Source organism: Alexandromys fortis, unplaced genomic scaffold (genome assembly GCF_014885135.2).
Source record: "Alexandromys fortis isolate MF-2015 unplaced genomic scaffold, M_Fortis_MF-2015_v1.1 scaffold_62, whole genome shotgun sequence".
Taxonomy (NCBI): domain Eukaryota; kingdom Metazoa; phylum Chordata; class Mammalia; order Rodentia; family Cricetidae; genus Alexandromys; species Alexandromys fortis.
Window position 1 is genome coordinate 645,803 of NW_026067942.1, and position 20,054 is coordinate 665,856.

Below are 20,054 nucleotides of genomic sequence, written 5' to 3' on the forward strand. Positions count from 1 at the left end.
TTTTTTTTTTTTTTTTTTTTTGGTTTTTCGAGACAGGGTTTCTCTGTGGTTTTGGAGCCTGTCCTGGAACTAGCTCTTGTAGACCAGGCTAGTCTCGATGAAATGATGTTTTTCTGTCATTTTGCATGTCCTTAGAAATGGACAAAGGCTAAGAGGTCTGAGGCACAGAACACTAAAGAGCTTCTTTATTCTTTGTAATTGACTTTGTCCTGCCTGGTGGTGCTTGCCTTCTCTGAGCTGAAAGGACCCCCTGAAGGCTTTTGAACCCTGTGAATAAATTGCAAATCGTAGATTCTAGAAGTTTCTTCATATAAAAGCAATACATAAAGATGGAACTGAATTTGCACTTGTATTAGGATCTAAGACTATAAAAATTTAATTTTCTCTTTTCTAATTTTCAGTTTCTCATTCAGTTTTTGTTCTTGACACAGTCATACAAATAACTGTCAAACTAATTGTCTACTTATGGAATTCAGTTTCCTTTCTAGCTTCAGGTTCTTGTTAAATGAAAAAAAATATGCTCTCCATTTAGAGGTACAGACTATTCATAAGTAAGTTAGAATAACGTATTTGAGGAATTAAATAAAGCTGTAGAAAGCAGAAGGCCTTTGTTAGCAGAATGATTCATTCATTGGAAATGATCCTAAGTAAGACATTTGTGTTGGGGGGGTTTGTCTTCTCTGTGATTAGAAACGGTCTTTTATCAAGTCAGAGAACAGTGTTTAGAGTGATACAGTATGCTCAGGGAAAACGCTCTTCCTAGGAGGGAATTGTTGCATCTTAATCTAAAAGTCATTGGTGTTATTCTCTGAGGCAAAACGTTTAACCCGATAAGGGTGGGATCACAACTTCATGGTACTGGAACCCCGTGTGGTGGTGCTTGCCTGCTGTCCTGGTATTTTTTCTGACTCTAGACTGTTCAGAGTAGTGGATAGTGATTGGTGTTAAAAGAGTAGGTACAAAGGTCAGGTTAGCAGTTAGTCAGTCAGGTTGACAGTCAGTCAGGTTGGCAGTTAGGTTAGCAGTTAGTCAGTCAGGTTGACAATCAGGTTGACAGTCAGTCAGGTTGGCAGTCAGGTTAGCAGTTAGTCAGTCAGGTTGACAGTCAGTCAGGTTGGCATTTAGGTTGGCAGTCAGTTCATCTGTCACTTTCATCACTTTTATGTAGAACCTCTTGCTCTTCTTTATTTCTCTCCATGCCATGTAGGTTGATAGGAGATCAGCTTCTTTTATTTAAAGAGAAGTTATGATTCAAGATATGGAGTGAAACAAATGAAGGATAATTTTAACAACTGAAATACACAAAATATTTTAAGCTAGAAAACTTCTTGAAAGACTCAAATTTACTCCCAATGAAAACCTTGATAACCTGTGAATTTTAAGAAAAATTTATTTAGAATATGAGAGAATAAAATTCATAGGGAGTTTATGCTTCAGATCAGATGTGGGAGGCTCGGTGTGGAGGGCCCATGCTTGGAAGGTAGAAGCAGCAAGGTTGTGAGTTCAAGGTCGGCATTGGCTACATAATGAATTCAAGGCCTGCCTAGAGTACACGAGACCCTGACTACACATATACACACACAACACACACACAGGGAAGGGAGGCAGATAGATAGACACAAGGGTAGGGTTTGAGGAATAAAAACAAAGACTAGATTCACACAAAGCACACACACATATCTTGTATATCCCAGAATGTTGTTTTGACATTAAGTTGTACAGCAAGGCAAATCAGAAAGCCCACTGACACATGGATATTTTCTTCTAGAAATGTACTGATGAAACACTTCTTTTGATGCAGTATCTGGTGTGATCATATCATGGAAATTACAAAGGTTGAGAAACATTCCCATCGTGATCTTTAGATGTCTCTACCAGGCAATGCTTGCTGTATTGATCTGCCTTTATATGTTTATTCACTGTTGATAAAAAGAATATTTGAGCAATAGCAGGTTTCTTTCTTTAGAGTGGTGTGCTGTGTGGGAACTTAGTGGCCTTTATCATTATTTTTTCCTAGCCCTCTCAGGAAAACTATTCAGTTACAAGTCATTGGGTAAACAAACTAACTTTGTATTGGTGCAGGGTCTTTTGTTAGTAATGAGGCATGTCTTGTTTTTAAATGCTGAGGTGGTTGTTGTATGTGCAGGTAGATGTGAAATATAAAGGTTCTTCAGTCCATAGCTAGCCATGTTCTCTCAACTTGATTGCTAAGGATATTTCTGCTCCTAATGAAATTTGTTGTAAGAATCCACTTGCATGTTCCCAGCAGCTTAGACTCCTGAAATAACCACACAGAAATTGTATTAATTAAACCACTACTTGGCCCAAAAAAGCTAGTTTCTTATTGGCTAGCTTTTACATCCTAATTTAACCCATCTCTATAATAATCTGTGTATCACCACAAGGCTGTGGCTTACCAGGTAAAGTTCCAGTGTCTGTCTCCAGTAGGGCTACATGGCTTCTGTCTCTGCCTTCTTTCTCCCAGCATTCAGTTTAGTTTTCCCTGCCTACTTATATTCTGCCCTGCACAGACCTAAGACAGTTTCTTTATTAACCAATGGTATTCACAGCATACAGAGGGGAATCCCACATTACCTCCTCTTTTTTGTTTAAATAAGAAGGAAGGTTTTTACATAGTAATTACATGTAACAAGACAGTTATTCATGCGGAGCCTGGTGGCGACTGGCTAGAGCCACAGGGGACCTGAGCCCCACATTGGGCACCAACGTTGAATTATCTCTGATTGAGAAATAACCAGGCTAGCTAAAAGATAGAGCAGTTATATTTTTCTTTATTATAAGAGGCAAACTCATGAAACAGGAGCGAAAAGTCCAAGCTCAACTGTGTAGAGCGGGAACCACAGAGAGAGAGAGAGAAAACACCTGGGCTGCCTGCTGCATTTTTCTCTAGGTACCAAGAAAGCCATGCTCTAACTTGGCCCCACCTCTTAAAGATAATTGGCTGGCAAAGATTCCCCATCAATCTTCCACTTGTGCTTGAATTCAAACAAGACTATAACACGTTTCCTATTATTTCTTAATAAAAACTAAGGTTAGGAATCAGTACTTTTAAGTTACTTTGCCTCACTAATTGAAATAGAATTTAACGATGTAACAATATTTTATGGAAAATTTGTTTTAAAAGGTTGTTTTGATCCTTGATGTAAAATCATCTATAAGCAAACTTCGTGGAGAATTAATGTGAGCCCTAAGGAAATCACCTCTGGCAAGATAATCACATAGGAAGGCACATGGCTGGCTAACATGATAGGGTAGGCAGAGTATGGATGGGAATGCCATGTGTGCAGGTTGGTTACTCTGAAGTGATTAGTCATGGTCCTCAGTGCTCCGCACAACTCTCACGTTTCTGTGAGCAGATGCAGTTATTAGCTCCATCCTGCTAAGGAAGAAGTGAGGCAGAAGGGATTAGTGAAACTGCCCAAGCTCCTATACCTCTGCAGGGTAAAATCTGGAATCCACTGCAGACAGCCTGATAATACCTCATTTCTTACGCCAGACTTGCCTTATCTTACACCATGTTCACTGGTCATGTGTTCTGGTGAGCATTTGGAACGTGACTAGTACAGACAAGATGTGCTCAAAGCACAGAGCACACTAGGTTCTAAGACTTAATATGAGAAAAGAATACAAAACACCTCATGAGTGATTTCATTTATGCATTGGAATGACAGCACTGGATATAGTATATTAAAATATAGTGTTCAATTTAGTCCTTCCTTTTAAATACAATTGCTAATTAATTTAAAATTATGCATGTGGCTACTATTGAAGACTTCTGCCAGTGAGTAGACAGTTTGACTGACGGCAAACTGAGGAGAAAATGATGTTTAGCCCTTTGATAGTGTTCCTAAGATATGATCCCTGGACTATTCGCCTCATATATGTGGAAGGTGGGCGATGAGTCAAGGACTGGAGTCCTGGACTCATGCAGACCTCTCAGACCTCCAAGACACCAGTCACCCTAACTCATTGTTTCATCTTTTTATCCAAAGGGAACCTGGCAGGAGAGCTATAATTCTGGGTTTTTGACCAGAAACCAACGAATGTGGTTGCTGGTTTATTTTTTTTTTCCTGATCAGTTTTGTTGGGTTATACTTTGACAAAATGAGAGACACAGGCATTGGTGATAATGTCAAAGAATTACTTTTGGATATTGAGTGGCTGCTACTTATTTAATGGGCAAAAGCACAATTGCAAATTTCCTATAGTGTGTACTCTAGCGTTTGATGTAAACAAGTACCACACAGCTTATGATGCAAACTGGGTAGCTACCAGTGTGGTGTGGTGGATGGTGGTGTTTGGGTCATCACACTGCTACTGCATCTCCCCAGAAGTTGCCCACTCAAGGTCCTGACTCCACCACACACTTGCATTTTAAGTCAGACCAAGGCTTAGGACTTTTAAATTATTTTAGCCTTCAAAAGATAGCGAATTGAGTTACTCGCCCAAGAGACAACCATGGTAGACTATTTTTAGCTTTCCTTTATAATAATTTAAAATATGTTAAACAAACTAATCTTTTTATTTTTTTATTTTATTTTATTTTATTTTTGAGACCAGGTTTCACTGTAACAGTCCTGGCTGTCCTGGAACTTACTCTGTAGACCAGACTCACTGATATCCACGTTACTCTGCCTCCCAAGTGCTGAGATTAAAGGCATGCGTCACCACCACCTGGCCAAATTAATCTTATTTCCTCATGATTACATGAACTTTATAAGACCTCAGGTTTTACAGAAATGTTCCATATTAAAATAAAATTATATAGATCAGATTGCTTTGCTTACCTATAACTTTGATCAGTGATCAGTTTGTAGAGAAACTCTACTAATGATGTAGATGGCATTTTTTTAAAATGCAGGTCTTGAGGATTGCTTAGGTCCTCATACTTGCTCAGTGAAGACTTTACCCCCTCCCCCAAGCTATCTCCTCAGCCCTCTTTAATCTGTCTATAGTCTAATGACTTTGAGAAAATATTCCCGTGATAGCAGGAACTGCCCAATTAATTTTTCTTTTCCTTCAGTTGAAAGCAGTTTTCTAGCCAGACACTGAAAAGTGGGTAAACCTTCATTGAAACAAATAATGTATTTCTCAGAGTCTTTCTTTGGGCATGCTTTGAATTGAAGCATGAAGAGATATTGGGTCTCTGTAGGGGCAGGAAATTCAAATGACTGCGTCTTCCGCTTGATTGTATGAGTCATTTGTGAACTGAGTCAGGTTCTTTTTATACGAATATAAAGGGAAATAAAATTCTTTTTATAGTGTTGTGCATTCAGCAGAGATTGTGTACTTGGACCAAGCTCTTTGGAAATTTACTTCTTTTTGTGTCTGCTGTCTAGTGTGGAAAAGATGTTAAAGAATGAATGAATGATAGACTTCCTGAAGGGCTTTTATTCTGCAAGGTTGTTTTGATGTTCTGATAATTTGGTATTTACATAGTTTTATAGCAATTTTAAATGTGAACCATGGACTTAAATTTCTTGCTTAAGAGACAATGCATATTCCAAAACCATTCTGTATTTTTCAGTTATTTGAGATACGGTTTCTCTGTATAGCCCTGGCTGTCCTGGAACTCACTTTGTAGACCAGGCTGGCCTTGGATTTAGAGATCTGCCTGCTTCTGCCTCCCAAGTGCTGGGGGTTAAAGGTGTGCACCACCATCTAGTTTCTAAAACGATTAATAGCCTGGCTAAGTTGTCTCAACCAACCCACAGTGAGATAGTTGGTTTTGGTGATGTAGTAAAATGAATGAAGAGAGTGTTTAATGAATTATATTGCCAAAAACCCACAAAATTTAATTGTTCAAAGGATTTTAAGACATTGTCTCATTGTGTAGCCCTGGCTGGCCTGGAACTCAATATGTAGATCAGGCTGGCTGGCTTCTATCTAACTCAGAGATCTGCTGGCCTGTGTTTAGAGTGCTGATTACATAAAATCAACATAAGCAGTGCAAGACATGGTGCTTTCCCAATTTACCTGAGTTTTTTAATTCCTTGATGCATATTTTAGTGAATATATTTTAATCTAGAAGATATTGTCTCAGATATAAGAAACAAGAATAACAAAAAGGGAGGATTAGGGGGGTTTGTCTTGTTTCAGAATAAAGGTTGTTTCCATGGATACCTCGTCCTATCAGGAAACAACAATTCACTTTGCAAACATCAGTGTGAAAATTTAAATCTTTGTTGCTGTATATGTGTTTTCTTTAAGTAACAAATATTTGTTAAAATTTGTGTGTGTGTAGTTTTTTTTTTTTTTTTTGAGACAGGGTCTGGGGTGGCCTAGACTTCCTCAAACTTGGCTATGTAGTCAAGGCTGGCCTTGAATTTCTGAACCGTTGATCCTTCTGCCTCTACCTCCCAAGAGCTACAATTATAGGCCTGTGCCACCAGGCCCAGATTAATTTTTAAACTCACCTTTCCATTTGATTCAAATGCAGATCTACTCAGTGTCCAATATTTTAAGATTTAAATAACTTGTACATAGTTTTACTAGACATATATTTGGAAATTAAATAGGTTATATGTTTCTTGACTATGTATGTCAAATCCTGAGGTAGCACAGCTTATAATCACATTCTTCCTTTTACAGCATCTGCCTCTGCTGGGTGTGAGTCAAGTGCTCAGGAGGTAGAAGCAGTGGTTTCTCTGAATTTAAGGCCAGCCTGGTCTACATAACAAGTTCCAGAGTAGCCAGAACTACATAGTGAGACCCTGTCCTAAAAATAACAACAAAAACCACCAACCAAATGGAAAACAACTTGTTTCTGTTATGTTTAGAAAAAAATGTTTAAAAATATGTTAAGCCTTTTAATTTTATATGTTCTCTCCCTCCCTCAACCCCTCTCTTCCTCCCTCCTTCTCTCTAGGTAAATCATCAAACTGGGAAGATGATAGTTGGGGAGCATGGGAAGAAACAGAACCCCAGGAACCCGTAAGTCTTTATAAATGTATGGTTTCGTTTTTATTTGTGTGTGGAAAGGGCATGTGTGGAGGTAGGAGGACAACTTTGTGGAGCCACTTCTCTCCTTTCACCTTTAATGGCTTCCAGGAATTGAATTCAGGTCACCAGGCTTGCATAATAAGTGCCTTTACCCACTGAGCTGGTGCTGTGCATGGTTTTTGATAGTTACATTTTCCTTTTGTACTGGTAGTGGCATATTTCAGTGTTAAGTTGACATTTTAAAAAAATCTTTGTCACAGTTGTTTTTATGTTTAGTTAGTAGTAACTAATTGGATTCTTGCTTTTAAGGAACTTAATGACTACAATAGTTGGGCACTGTAATCTGTGCTACAACAAAGGACCTGAGACTTTATATGTAATTCATTGGCTGTAGTCTTGGAGGGCCAGTTTAAATCCAATATGAAGGGCTTAGCATTTGAGAGTGCCCTTTTTGCTGCCTCATAGCATGGCAAAAGATGAATGAGAGACAAAGGAAAAAGGAGTGTGTGTGTGTGTGTGTGTGTGTGTGTGTGTAGAATCCAAATATCCAAATTTCCCCTCCACCCACTCCTGTTGTAACAACCCCATCCCATGATTGCAGCATTAATTTGTTCACTCTGCCTTTATGACTTCACTTCTTCTTGGTTCTCAACTCCTCATTTCACATTGGAGGTTAAGTGCCGCTGGGGGCTCAGTAGAACCATAATGGTGGGTCAGACAGAGAACGTCACTGCTTTAGGAGTCTTTATTCTTCATGAGTCATTTGTTGTGCCTGTCATGTTCTAGGTGCTGAGACTGCATCATTGACCAGAGTAGACCAAGTCTCTGTGCATCTTAATATGTTTCATCTGTGAGTCGTGGAAAATAGAACTTAAGCTGGTTTAAGCTTCACACGGAAGGAAACCCAGAGTCAGGGTAGCTTCTAGGTTGTTGGGTCAAGTAATTGAGCTCTGTATGTCATCGGGCTTTCCACTTCTGGCTGTCTGTCTTGTTTCTGTCACAGGCAGTGTGGTGGCATTATTTGGGAGCAGAGGGAGGAAAAGACTTGGATCTTCTCTTGCTGTTCTGGGGAAACAGCTTTTCTTAAAAGCCACATCATTTCTTGGCTAGAATGGGGGGATATGACCCTAGTAATAGCTGTTTCTGTAATCACCGACTTTTATGTATGTAGAGAGACTTTTCTTCCATTCTGTGATTTGGGTAATTTCTCATTGTATACCATGATTTTGGTATTTTTATTTTTCTCTCTTTTCCATTGGTTATTCTACCAATTATTTTTTTAGCTTTTGTTCTAGCAGTTTCAAAACTTGAGTTTCAGTAACTTCAGTATTTTTTCTCGTTTATTGTCTCTATTTATATCTTTAATTCTCTTTACTTTGAGTTTGTTCTTAGCTTCTTAAAATGCCATTGTAGATTACTTATTTTAAGTCTATTTTCTCTTCTAATATAAATCTACATATTTACCTATGCACTCAGGTTTTGATGTGTGTTTTCAATTTTACTTAGTTCAAACTGTTTTCTGATTTCTTTTGACTCCCTTTTTGATCTATTAGAAGTGTGTTACTTAATTTGTAGATAGAGTAGTCTCCCCTTACGGAGGAGGGGGGATATTCCTAGGACCTCCTGTGGGCATCATGGACAGCTGTGAGCCCTTTTTATTTATTCAGTATGTACATACCTTTGAAAAAGTTTAATTTATAAGTTAGATGCAGTGAGATGTAAACAATAATAACCAATAATGAAGTGCAAACATTTTAACAATATGCTATATAGAATTGCAAGCATCATTACCCTAGCATTTGTGGACCAGTATTAATTAGAATAAGAGTTTCGTAAACATATGCTCTCTGATGTTCAGACTGTTGCTTTAATAGCCAAAGTGGCTATCAGGAGACTAATGGGCTAGTGGCAATGTGCTGGACAAAGGCAGAGTTCACAGCTTCAGGACACCAGGGCATCGTGGAGTGGGACAGTGTGTGGTTTCATTACATAACTCAGAACACACACAATTAAAACCTGTACTGGTTCATTCCTGGAGTGTTCCACTTATCCCTTGGACCACGACTGGCTTTGTGACTCAAGTCACAGAAGTGGAGCTCAGATAAGGAGTACTCTTAATGGGAAATTACCAGATTTCTTTCTATTAACTATTTCCTGTTTCACCCCAATGTCTTCAGAGAACTTCTGTCATGTTCTTCCCAAGAGTTTAACTCTACAAGGCCTACTTTATGGCTTCGTACGTGGGAGGTTCTGTAAGATGTTCATCTCTGTTCACGGGGAAGGTTTCCTGCCTGCAGTTAGGTTGGTCCGTTCCTCTCTTCTGTGTTCTCCCTGATTTCTATTCTTTCTGTTAGAGAGGAGAACGAGGACATTTCTGTGTGTTCTTGTGGGCTTGCCTCCTCCTCGAGCTTTGTTGGCGTTGCTTCCTGTCCTGAGCAGTTCTGCTGTGGAGCGTGTCTCCATTTACGTGTGTCTTACTCCATGCTCACTCCTGCTCTGAAGTAGACCAGTGTCCCTGGTGATGCGTGCTAATGCCTGGCCTCTCTGCTTCTCACACAGGCATTGCTTTTCCATGACTGTCTCTTTCCCTTTCCATTTTAACCAATGTCTGGTTTTGAGGCTAAATTTTGTCTTTAATAGATCGTTGGATATTGCCTGTTTAGTCGGCTTGATACTTTTGGAATTCATTAAATAATTTCTTCCTATTTTATGTGATTATTGGTGAAGTTAAATTCTCATCTGCCATTTGGCTATTTGTTTTGTGTATGCCTAATCGTTTTTTAGTTCCTTTATTAGTGTTCCCTAAGGAACAACAATCAAGAGTGACTATTATTAGAACGGGACGTATTAGGTTGGTCTAGTACTCCAACAGTCACTGTCTTAGGCTGGCACACGACATGGTCTGAGTACTCAGGCGATCACTGTCTTAGGCTGGCACACGACATGGTCTGAGTACCCTGACACTCACTGTCTTTGTTCTGGAGGCCAAGAGCCTGTAACTGCTTAGTTCGTGCAGGTGCTACCTCAGCAGTTCTAGTATGGTGCTGCTGGCCTCGAGGGCTCCCAAGGAGCTCCTGTCAGTCCATGTTGGAAGCCTGAAGAAGCAGGATTCTTGTATCAGTAAAGGCTTTCAGTAGTAGGGTGAATGAGCTGCCAGCAGGAATAGAGGAGAGGAGCAAAACCCAGCACGTTTTCTAAGACCTCTTTGTGTGGGTTGCATTGGAAGGTGCTGCCCCCGTTTTAAGATGACAGAGTGGAAACTAACTCCACTCAGCGCCTGTGACCGGCTGTGAGGTCCTTCCCAGTTCCAGTCAGTGACAACCAGGATTGGCCATCACTGTCTTCTAACTCTTTACTCCATTCTCTTGTGTTAAACAAATGTTAGGTGCCATTTCAATCACTCAGATTTGTATCGGTATTGTTATGTTAAATGTATATTATATTGACATGACTCACATACCATGTAATTCACCTTTCAGTATATAACTCAATTTTCTTAGTATTCTCAAAGTTCTGTAACTATCATCATGATCTAAGTCCATAATATTTTAATTACCCTAGAAGAACCCCCAAAATACATTACCTGCCCTCCAGTAACAACTGATTTACTTTCTGTGTATGGATTTACCTGTTCTGAGCATCTCATGCACAATTAAAACAGGACTGACTGGTTTCTACCTATTCATAGTTCTTACCTACATCATTTGTTTGTGGTCTGGAAGTCTTTCTCCTTTTCATTATTTCACTCTCCCGGGACTTCCAGAATTGTCACTAGGAACAGACCTCAAACTTCCCCAAGAACATGACTGGGTTTTGCCACATTAAAGATGGCACCAACAGTGAGAGTAGAAAGTCTTGCTGTTCACTCACTCTTGTGTCAAGGCGCTGTATCTGTAAACACTGAAGGTGTTCTCAGCTGCCACTGGGCAGAGACTATGGTAAACAGCGGAGCAAAGTCAGCTTTTGCTTCTGTTGCTCCATCTTTGGAGAGCTAGTCCTTGGTGCAGCAATGGCATGAGGACAGCTGACAGAGAGCTTTCAAAGAGTAAGGGAAGCAGCAGCCACCAAAACTGAGTGCTGCTTACCCGGAGGCCAGCTAGTGTCTCTTGAGCGCAGTATGAACTCCAGGGTGCTTTTTATTTCTCTATACCGCTCATCACTTTGAAAGTTGGTTCTCATTTTGATGACTTGAAAGAGTAAAAGGCTTTCATATTTGAGAGATTTAATACTGGGAATCTGGAAAAAAACCTTTTTTTTTTAAAAAAGGAGAAGCCTGTTTTGCTCTTATTCTGAGCTGTCAGCTGTAACAAGTGTTGAACCCAGTGGAGTGGAAGTCACCCTGTGAGGAAGTGACAGCAGCAAGAAAAACACAGCAGTAAGTTACATGATGTGAACGATGGTGACAGGAGGAACACGGCCAAAATGAAGAGTGTGGCATCTGGAAAGGATCGTAAGGAGGAAACTGCAGCGAGCCAGTGTGGAGTCCCACCAAGATGTTTGTGTCCGTGGTCTAGGAGAGGAGTCCCTGTGCGTGCTTCTACTCTCTGACGGCCACAGCTGTCCCGCCAGCTCATAAAGCTGAATCTCAAAGCATTTGGCACTGTCACCTTTGTGGGGGAACTCTGGTCACAGTGACTTCTCTCTCCAAAGAAGACATTAAAGCCACTTTGAAGGGCGATGCGGATAAAAACGGTGGCAAGAGGGCCTTTCACTACAGAAAGGTTTGGCTTCTTCCTGGGAGAATCTCAGTCATGCCGAGAAACCAGTTCATGGCTGGAGAGGTCTGGGTCTGTGGTCACTGTCTACTTTCAAGAGTCCGTTGGTCAGTGTGAACTAAAACCTCGAGGGACCAAACAACTGTAGCCTGAATCTTCACTTGTGCTTGACCTACCTTCTAACCCACTGTGGAGGGCAAAATCATTGGCAGCGCCAAGTGCATCAAGAGCTTGAGGGGCATGTGCCCCAAGTCGGGCACAACTGGCTCCACTGCCGGCCCCTGGCTTGTAGAGAAGGCATAGAATAGACCCTCCTCTGGGCTTCTATCCAGTTTGGCTTGTCATCAGTGAGGCTCCTTCCTGCCTGCACTGCGAATTGCTTGGAAATAGCAGAAACCTGGTTGTATTTCCTGGGCTTGTTTCTCAGGTTGTCTTGTCTTTCTCACACTCACCTATATCTAAAAATGAAAGCAAAGTACTTTTTCCTGGGTTTAAAAAAATTGTGTATGTGCATGCGTGTGTGTGCATGTGTGTATGTCAACATGTGTGATTGCATGTATATGTGTATGTGTGAGTGTGTCTGTGTGTGCCTGCTTGCCTGGAACTAGAGTTACAGGTGGTTGTGAACTACTCAACATGAATGCTAGGAACTGAACTTATATTTCCTAGAAAAATGATAAGCATTCTTAAACACTGAGCAATCTTTCCAGACATATTTTCTATATGCTTTTAACAATAATGTCACTGAACAATAAAATCCTCTTTCTCCAAACAAAACAATAAAATGATATTCCAGTATCTGCATCAGTAAGAGCCATATCCAAGTCTATGACTATGACACTAGTGGCCTTTGAGGTTTAGGTATATCTTTTTCCTATAGACATTTCACCTTATAATTGTCTGGTCAGACTGCCAAAACACATTAGCACAGACTGGGTCACTTAAAGAACAAATAATTATTTTGTCATGGTTGAAGATCAAGATGCCAGGTCTTGTCCCTCCTCTGGCTGCTCCAGACAGTTGTGCTCCTGTGTCCTCATTGGCTTCTCTGTGAACAAGTGTGGACTGTGGATATGTGTTCTGCCCACATATCTCTTCTTAGGATATGAGTCCTATAGTCCTATAGGTAAGGCGCAGCCCTCAGGACCTCAATTAACATAAACTTTTTCTTATAATCCCTATGCTCAGTACAGACACATAGGGTTACTGCTTAAATATCTAAGTTAAGGTGCCAGGGGGAATACAATTCAATGTATACGGTGTCCAAAGTAATGTTTCCATGTTTAATTGATCACAGCTCTAATTGGGCAAATGAAAAGATTACAGCTATGAATTCCTACTTGTCTACAAGGAAGTGCAATGAGAGAGTGAGCAGACAAGCAGAAACAGATATTCAGGATGAACTGGGATGTAAGGAAAAGTGTAGCGGTCTTCCTCGATAGGAACAGATTGGCAGCATCATGGTAAGGGCGCAGCTGACTAGGGGAACCTGGAATAGAAGACAAACTTACTGTCCAGGAGATCAACGGCAGTCCTGTGGGCAACAGTAAATCACTTTGCAAGGGTTTGTGTTTTATTTGCTAGTGTTGCAAGAGCTTTTGATTGGGACATGGTTGCTTTGCTGTGGGAAGTCAGTGGTGAACATGAATGTTTGTTCAGTCTCAAGCTGTAAAGGGGCCTGAGACAGTTTTGGAAGAAGCTCATGGAGGCTTAAGTTAACCTAAATTGGTAAGGCGTTCTTTCATTGGTGCATTAGAGTAAGTGGTAGGAAGGATAGAATTGGCTGACTCCATCGTAACCAGGTAGTAGACAGGATAGGAATGGACCTAGGAAAGTTCTGCCCAGGTCCTCAGCTCCAGTGGGCAGCATGGAGAATTTCTGCTCAAAGTACTTTGAAGTATTTTCCATCTGTTTTACAAAAATCATGTGTAACATGATTTTCAAGGGCAATCATGATTTATTAAATTATTAGGAAATGAAAGTATGCAGATTGGAAAGGGGCCCTGGAGAAATGTTTGTTTATAGGCCAAAAATTGGAATATAACTCATGCCGATTACAAGTTTTTAGAGTATCAGTAATTTGAGATGGTTCTGGAAATCTCCAGCTGTATTGCTTTACTTCCATTACACTTTGATGGCATCTGCTGCTGTGGGAACGCAATCCACTCCTTTAGCCAATAGCATTTAAGATACCAGCCCACTGGGGAGTGGTCTCTTATCCTGTAAAGGGGGCTGTAAAGCATGTGCTCACTCTCTTGCTTCCGGCTCTCACTTCCCCTGCTAGACTCTGTTCCTCTTCGCCAGAAGACTGTTATCTAAGGCAGTGATCTGTAAGTTTCCCTTAAATGAATAACCCTTTATTATTCATAATTCGAAACTGGTGTGGGATTATTTTGTGACTTCCGCCATCATCTGGCGCCCCGCCGTTTGGTTTTAGAAAGGCTCTGCAGCCCCGGGGCTCAGAGCACCGTGCTAGTCGCGTGTCCTCCCTCAGCGGTCCTCAGCCGGCCTCTGCACTTCCAACTTAGCTAAAGGCAGAAGAGGGCTTTCCAGCCTTGCTAAGGATCTGCTTCACGCCATCCCGGAAGGTGACCACAGTCTCTTTTTCAAGTCCAGTTCTCACTAGGAGCTTGGACCTTTGACTCTGAGAAATACTTTTTTAGCCAATGGCCTTTCTTTTTTACTAATGTGAGCCAAGTGTAACCTAGTCATTCTCATTCAGAAGTTTTTCTGTTCCCTCTGAACAAGGACAGTGATTTGACATCGTGTGGACACAGTCTTGGTTTTCATTTGGGGGCAGAGGTATGTCCAATGGGAGGGGGCTGAAGGTCCCACCAGACAGTTTCTGCCCAGAGAATGGTCACCCAGAGGAAAGCGTGATTCCGCTCAAACTTGTCAGGAGTGCAGACGTTTTACTGTGGTTCTCCAGTCTCTGCCTGTGTGTACATGAGTACTCATGAGGCCCGGGGTTGTCTTTCTCAGTTGCTCTCCACCCTCTTCATTGAGGCAAGGTCTAAGATGTGGCTCGTATGGCTGGCCTACCTAGTCAGCTTACTCAGGTCGCCACCTTCAGAGTGCTACAATTGATGGCAGGCTTCCATACCCGCCTGACTGACATAGATCCCAAGGATCCTAACTCTGGTCTTCATGCTTGCCTAGCAAGCCCTTCCTCATTTGAGCAAGCTCCCCACCAACTTTTGGCCAGTTGAGTGCTATTGTTTACTTTGTGTTCATTTAAAAAACTTAAAGACTGAGAGACAAAATAATAAGAAGTGAATACATTGTGTTGTTTTTTTTTTTAGTGGGGTTCTAACCTTTAAATATATTCTAAATTGTTGGACTCCTATATTAGCAAACTTTAAATTTGGGATAGTATGAAATGCTTGTTAATGTTTTAATCTTTTATTTCACTTGTGAGTGACATTGGTCATATTATGTTCTCAATATATAAATCTTTTTGGCGAGCGCTTACTGCTTTTTATTGTTTCTAAAAATCTAATAGCAGCTTAAAGCATTTGATTTAGCTATTAGATCTATTCTGACTTAAACCGGACACTAATTGTTATTATTTATTGATCATGTTGCTCTAACAACTAAATGGCAGAGTCTCTGAGTAGATTATTATTTGGAACTTCCTTGTACCACACAGCACCTTTTGGAGTAAAGAGTTTTACTGTCAGTATTTAGTGTCAAATATTTATTCAGGAAATAGAGACACATGGGTTGTTAGGTTTGGAATTCCATTGTAATTCATTGTGGCATGCAGCTTTTAATAAAAAACAAAATTGTTTTGCCATGATTATTACAGAAAACTCAGGTATTACATAAAAATGGAAGCATTTTACTCGCCAACACTAATAATAATTATCATTACCAATGCCCGGGATTTTTCCGTGTTGGCTTTTTCTATATAGACAGTTGAATGGGCAAGTAAGTGAACACTTGCAAAATCTCATAAAATAGTATTTCACTCTACAGTTTAGACATAAATAACAATAGACTGGGGGTGCACTTGCCTGTTGCATCCTAGGCTCTGGGCTCAATCCTTAGCACCAAAACCAGGAAAGTAATAACAAATAATCCTGAGTTTCCTGTGAAGTAAACTGTAAAGTTACTGACTTCCTCTATTGTAAAAAATCGAGATTCAGGGCTGGAGAGATGGCTCAGTGGTTAAGAGCACTGGCTGCTCTTTCAGAGGTCCTGAGTTCAATTCCTAGCAACCACATGGTGGCTCACAACCATCTGTAATGAGATCTGGTGCCCTCTTCTGGTGTGCGAGCATATATGCAGGCAGAATGTTGTATACATAACTAACTAATTTTTTTTAAAAAAATCAAGATTCAGAGTATAGGTTTTTTTGTCACACTTTTCTGTGTTGGAGGCTTTTTTATTATAACCAAATCAGAGTTCATGCTTTGCCCCATTTTGATTTTGAGAAGACCATAAGATCTTTAAATTGAGTGGTTCAGACTTTGGTCTTTCTATGCTGGCTGTATGTGTGAGCCGAAGGGTTCGGCAGAGGGGCTGTGTAGCTTTGCCATCTCTGCTCTGTCTAGTCTTTTGAACTGTTCTGTAGAATTTTGTGTGGGGGCAAGAAATCCCACCGTACCTTACCCCAAGAAAGGAAGGAAAAGGAAGTTTGAAAAGCATTGGGCATAACATAAATTAGAAGTAGACTGCAGGAAACACAGCCTGGGGACCTTGCTTTTGCATTGCCTTTCTTGCTTTCAGAAAGTGCAGTGAATATTTCTGAGTTTGGTGGCCACCCACTAGAACTACAGTGAGTATGCAGACAGACCCTGAGAACACTGGATTGTCCTGGCACCCCTGTAACAAACAACTTGGAAAGAACATGAAAGAACATACAAGGTCAAGCGTTGCAAATGGAGAAACTGCCCTGGCTGCTTTGGTGGCTGTTTCATACAGCAGTGGAGACACCAGTAGACATCAGGCAAACGATGATTCATCGGCGCGGTAGCAGCTGTCTATAAGCAAAGGCTGGTTATGGTGCTGCAGGAGTATCATCTGACACATCATGAAAGAACGATTCATCTGACAAATTTGTAGGCTGAAAACCAAAAAGAAGACTGTTAAGGATATGACAAAGCCCTGGGTTAGAGCGAGTGCCTTCTCCAGGGCCTGTGGCCACTTGAGCGTGAGGTACTTTGTTTTCTTTCTTTGTCTTTTTTTTTTTTTTTTTGGCCTCATTTGGGAAATTAGCCATCTTTTCAGTTAGTAGTGTTATTTTAGGATCACCGGCTTCAGGGAGCAATAGGAGTGACCGTGGACCATTATTGTAGGTAGGTTTTTCCAGAACCCTAACTGGTAGGCAAAGGTTCTTGTATTTGAGCAGTGAGCCTGCATCTTCCCAGCTACCAAAAGTACCAATGCCTTGGGCTTCATAGCTTGTGGTGTGCAGGTGTTGCCTGTTGAGAAGTTGGAAATTCTGTGCTAGTACTAGTTGACTGTGGTCTACCCTGAGGTGGGGGCTTCTTTATTGTCCCTAGCCTGGTGTTTTTGTCAAATTATTTCTGCTTTGACTTGTAGTGTCTTTTAAAGATCTGACACAGAAATTCCTTCAGATACATCTCCATCCTTCATGCATAGCTTCTGTTTCTGCTGCTGCTGCCCTGAGCCTTGACCTGGATTCCTAAGAACCCTTGTTCCTCTCTGTCAACTGGCCACATTTTCAAGAAGGGGTCGGAGCAGGGTGTGGTTACCAAAGGAACTGGAACTCTACATAGAGGGTGTCTTAGTTAGGGTTTTATTGCTATGAAGAGACACTATGACCACAGCAACCCCCCCTCCCCAGCTCACTACCAGGCAATGTTTCTCTGTGTAGTCCTGACTGTTCTGGAACTCAGTTTGTAGACCAGGCTGGTCTCAAACTCAGAGATCCACCTGCCTTTGCCTCCTGACTGCTGGAATTAAAGGTGTGCACCACCACACCTGGCAGCAAATCTTATAAAGGAAAGCCTTCAATTCAGCCTGACTTACGGTTCAGGTGTTTGTTTAGTCCATCACCATCATGACGGGAAGCACGGTGGCATGCGGGCAAACGTGGTGGGAAGGTAGCTGAGAGTTCTACATCTGGATCCACACACAGCAGGAAGAGAACATGACAAGGGGCCTGGCTTGAACTTCTGAAACCCACCTGGATGTGACACGACATACTTCCTCCAATTAGGCCACACCTCCAATAATGCCACTCCCTATGACTCTATAGGGCCATTTTCATTCAAACCATCTCAGAGGGAAAAAGGAAAGATGATTTTAAATGTATGGTTAAAGAAATACCTTAAGAATAGCCATACTTTGCTGGGTGTGGTAGTGTGTGCCTATAATCCCTGAGCTGTCACTATTTTTTTAACCAAATATTTACTATTCCTCTGTGGTTTGCTCTCTTTCCAGGCTATTACCTGATTACCTGAAGGTGGGATCTCATTTACATGAAAGGACCCAAGACTCAGGCTTAGTATTTTGGGTCTCAGTCACTAGTGAGGAGGCAGTAGGGTATGATGGCCACTCTGAGGAATCTGGGGTGCTGTGTGGAGTAAACAGACCCTGTTCTAGCAGAAACCATGGATCTTCTGGATCATGGTGACACACACCTTTAATCCCAGCACTCGGGAGGCAGAGGCAGAGGCAGGCGGATCTCTGTGAGTTTGAGGCCAGCCTGGTCTACAAAGTGAGTTTCAGGACAGCCAGGACTGTTACACAGAGAAACCCTGTCTCAGAAAACCAAAATCCAACCAACCAAACCAAACAAACAAAAAAATGGATGCAGGGAGAAACATAATCACAGCTGAATTTTATCTATAGGAATAACTTTCTCTTTAGTTTTTTTGTAGAAAAATGTTTTTAAGACAACAAGGTAGATATAGAATTCTCTTTAAAAAGAGCTTGACTAAAATACGGATTTTGCCAGTAATGATGCCTCCCTGTAAGAGTGTGCAGCCTTCTTAGCTATGGCTCCAGATCCATTCTTATTCCTAACGTGAAGGGGAAAAGGCACCCGTAATTACACCAGAGGCTGAGGCTGCTTGGGGTAATCCAAAACATCTTCTGTATCCCATATTTTAAGTGTTCTTCTGACAGAATACTATGAAGTCTTTAAAAAGAATAAAGAAACTTCTTGTGAAATGAAGAAAGCAACATGTTAAAGTAAGCATATATTACATGTGCATTCTCACAAGATAAAAAGGTGGGAAGCACAGTGAATATATTTGCTTATGTGTACAAAGTAATATATGTTAATAATTTCACTGGTTCTCTCCAGAATAGATCACTAGTTGGCTAGAGCCTGCTGAAAGATATTTATTTGTGTGTGGTGTGTGTATGTGTGTATATATGTGTGTGACGCATACACATAGTTGAGGTAATGTACGTGTTATAGCACATGTGTGGGGGTCAGAAGATAACTTGGCGAACTCCAAGATGAGTTCTGGAACTAGAACTCAGGTCTTAAGGCTTGGTGGCAGGCAGCTTTGCTTGTCCAGCCACCTTGCTGACCCTGAGAGAGATTTTCTAAAGACCTTTTTACTGTGTGTTAGAATTCCTAATCTGGAGTTACTACTGAGTGTTTCTTGTGTTGCATCCTGCTAATGCTATGCTATTTATGTATGAAGGTTTTGTGTTAGTTTTCACAACAGATGTGTTTCTAGTAGTAATTTGTTTTGTGGCTGTCACTGACATATTTTGGTATGGAAGAATTGAGAATATTTCTTTTCTCTCCCTTTCACTTATGACAGGCAGGCATAGTTGCAGTGTTCTTTAAATTTTTTGCATTCATAGTAGTTGCATTTTTATGCATAGGAAGAAGAAGGAAATGCTTCTAAAACACAAAAAACTTCCTGGCTTCAAGAATGTGTTTTATCCTTATCTCCAACCAGTGATCTTATGGTGCTAGCCCGGGAGCAAAAGGCTGCGTTTCTAGTGCGTAAGTACCTTGTTCTCTGCTGCCTCCATTTTAGTGCAGAGGTCAGAGCAGAACGTGCCCTCGGAAAAGTGTCATTTCTATTCTACAATATATGGCAGTTCTGTAATTTATGCACTACATTTAATATATAAATAGAATATTTCCCTTTTGGGGTATGTGTATGTGTGCGCACATGTATGTGCAGTCCCTTCTTCACATGTGTAGAGACCAAAGGCTAATGTCAGGTGTCCTCCTCTATTGCTCTTCACCCTAGTTTCTGAATCAGGGTCTCTCACTGAAGCTGGAGCTCGTCCTGTCTGAACTGGTTGAACCCTGGCATTGTCCTATCTCTGGCACTGAGCATACAGGCTTGTTTTGTCCCTGCTCTCTCCTCTCCTCTCCTCTCCTCTCCTCTCCTCTCCTCTCCTCTCCTCTCCTCTCCTCTCCTCTCCTCTCCT

General features: G+C 41.1%; 1 protein-coding gene across 2 annotated transcripts in view; it reads left to right on the plus strand.

Moving 5' to 3' along the window:
* The window catches only part of Rab3gap2 (RAB3 GTPase activating non-catalytic protein subunit 2), a 79,960-nt gene that overhangs the window by 8,482 nt on the left and 51,424 nt on the right, over positions 1–20,054 (plus strand). For both annotated transcript variants that reach the window (XM_050148135.1, XM_050148136.1), the window contains exons 2-3: positions 6,890–6,954; positions 19,494–19,617. In XM_050148135.1, the coding sequence (XP_050004092.1) occupies positions 6,890–6,954; positions 19,494–19,617 (189 nt within the window). The remainder of the gene's footprint in view (positions 1–6,889; positions 6,955–19,493; positions 19,618–20,054) is intronic.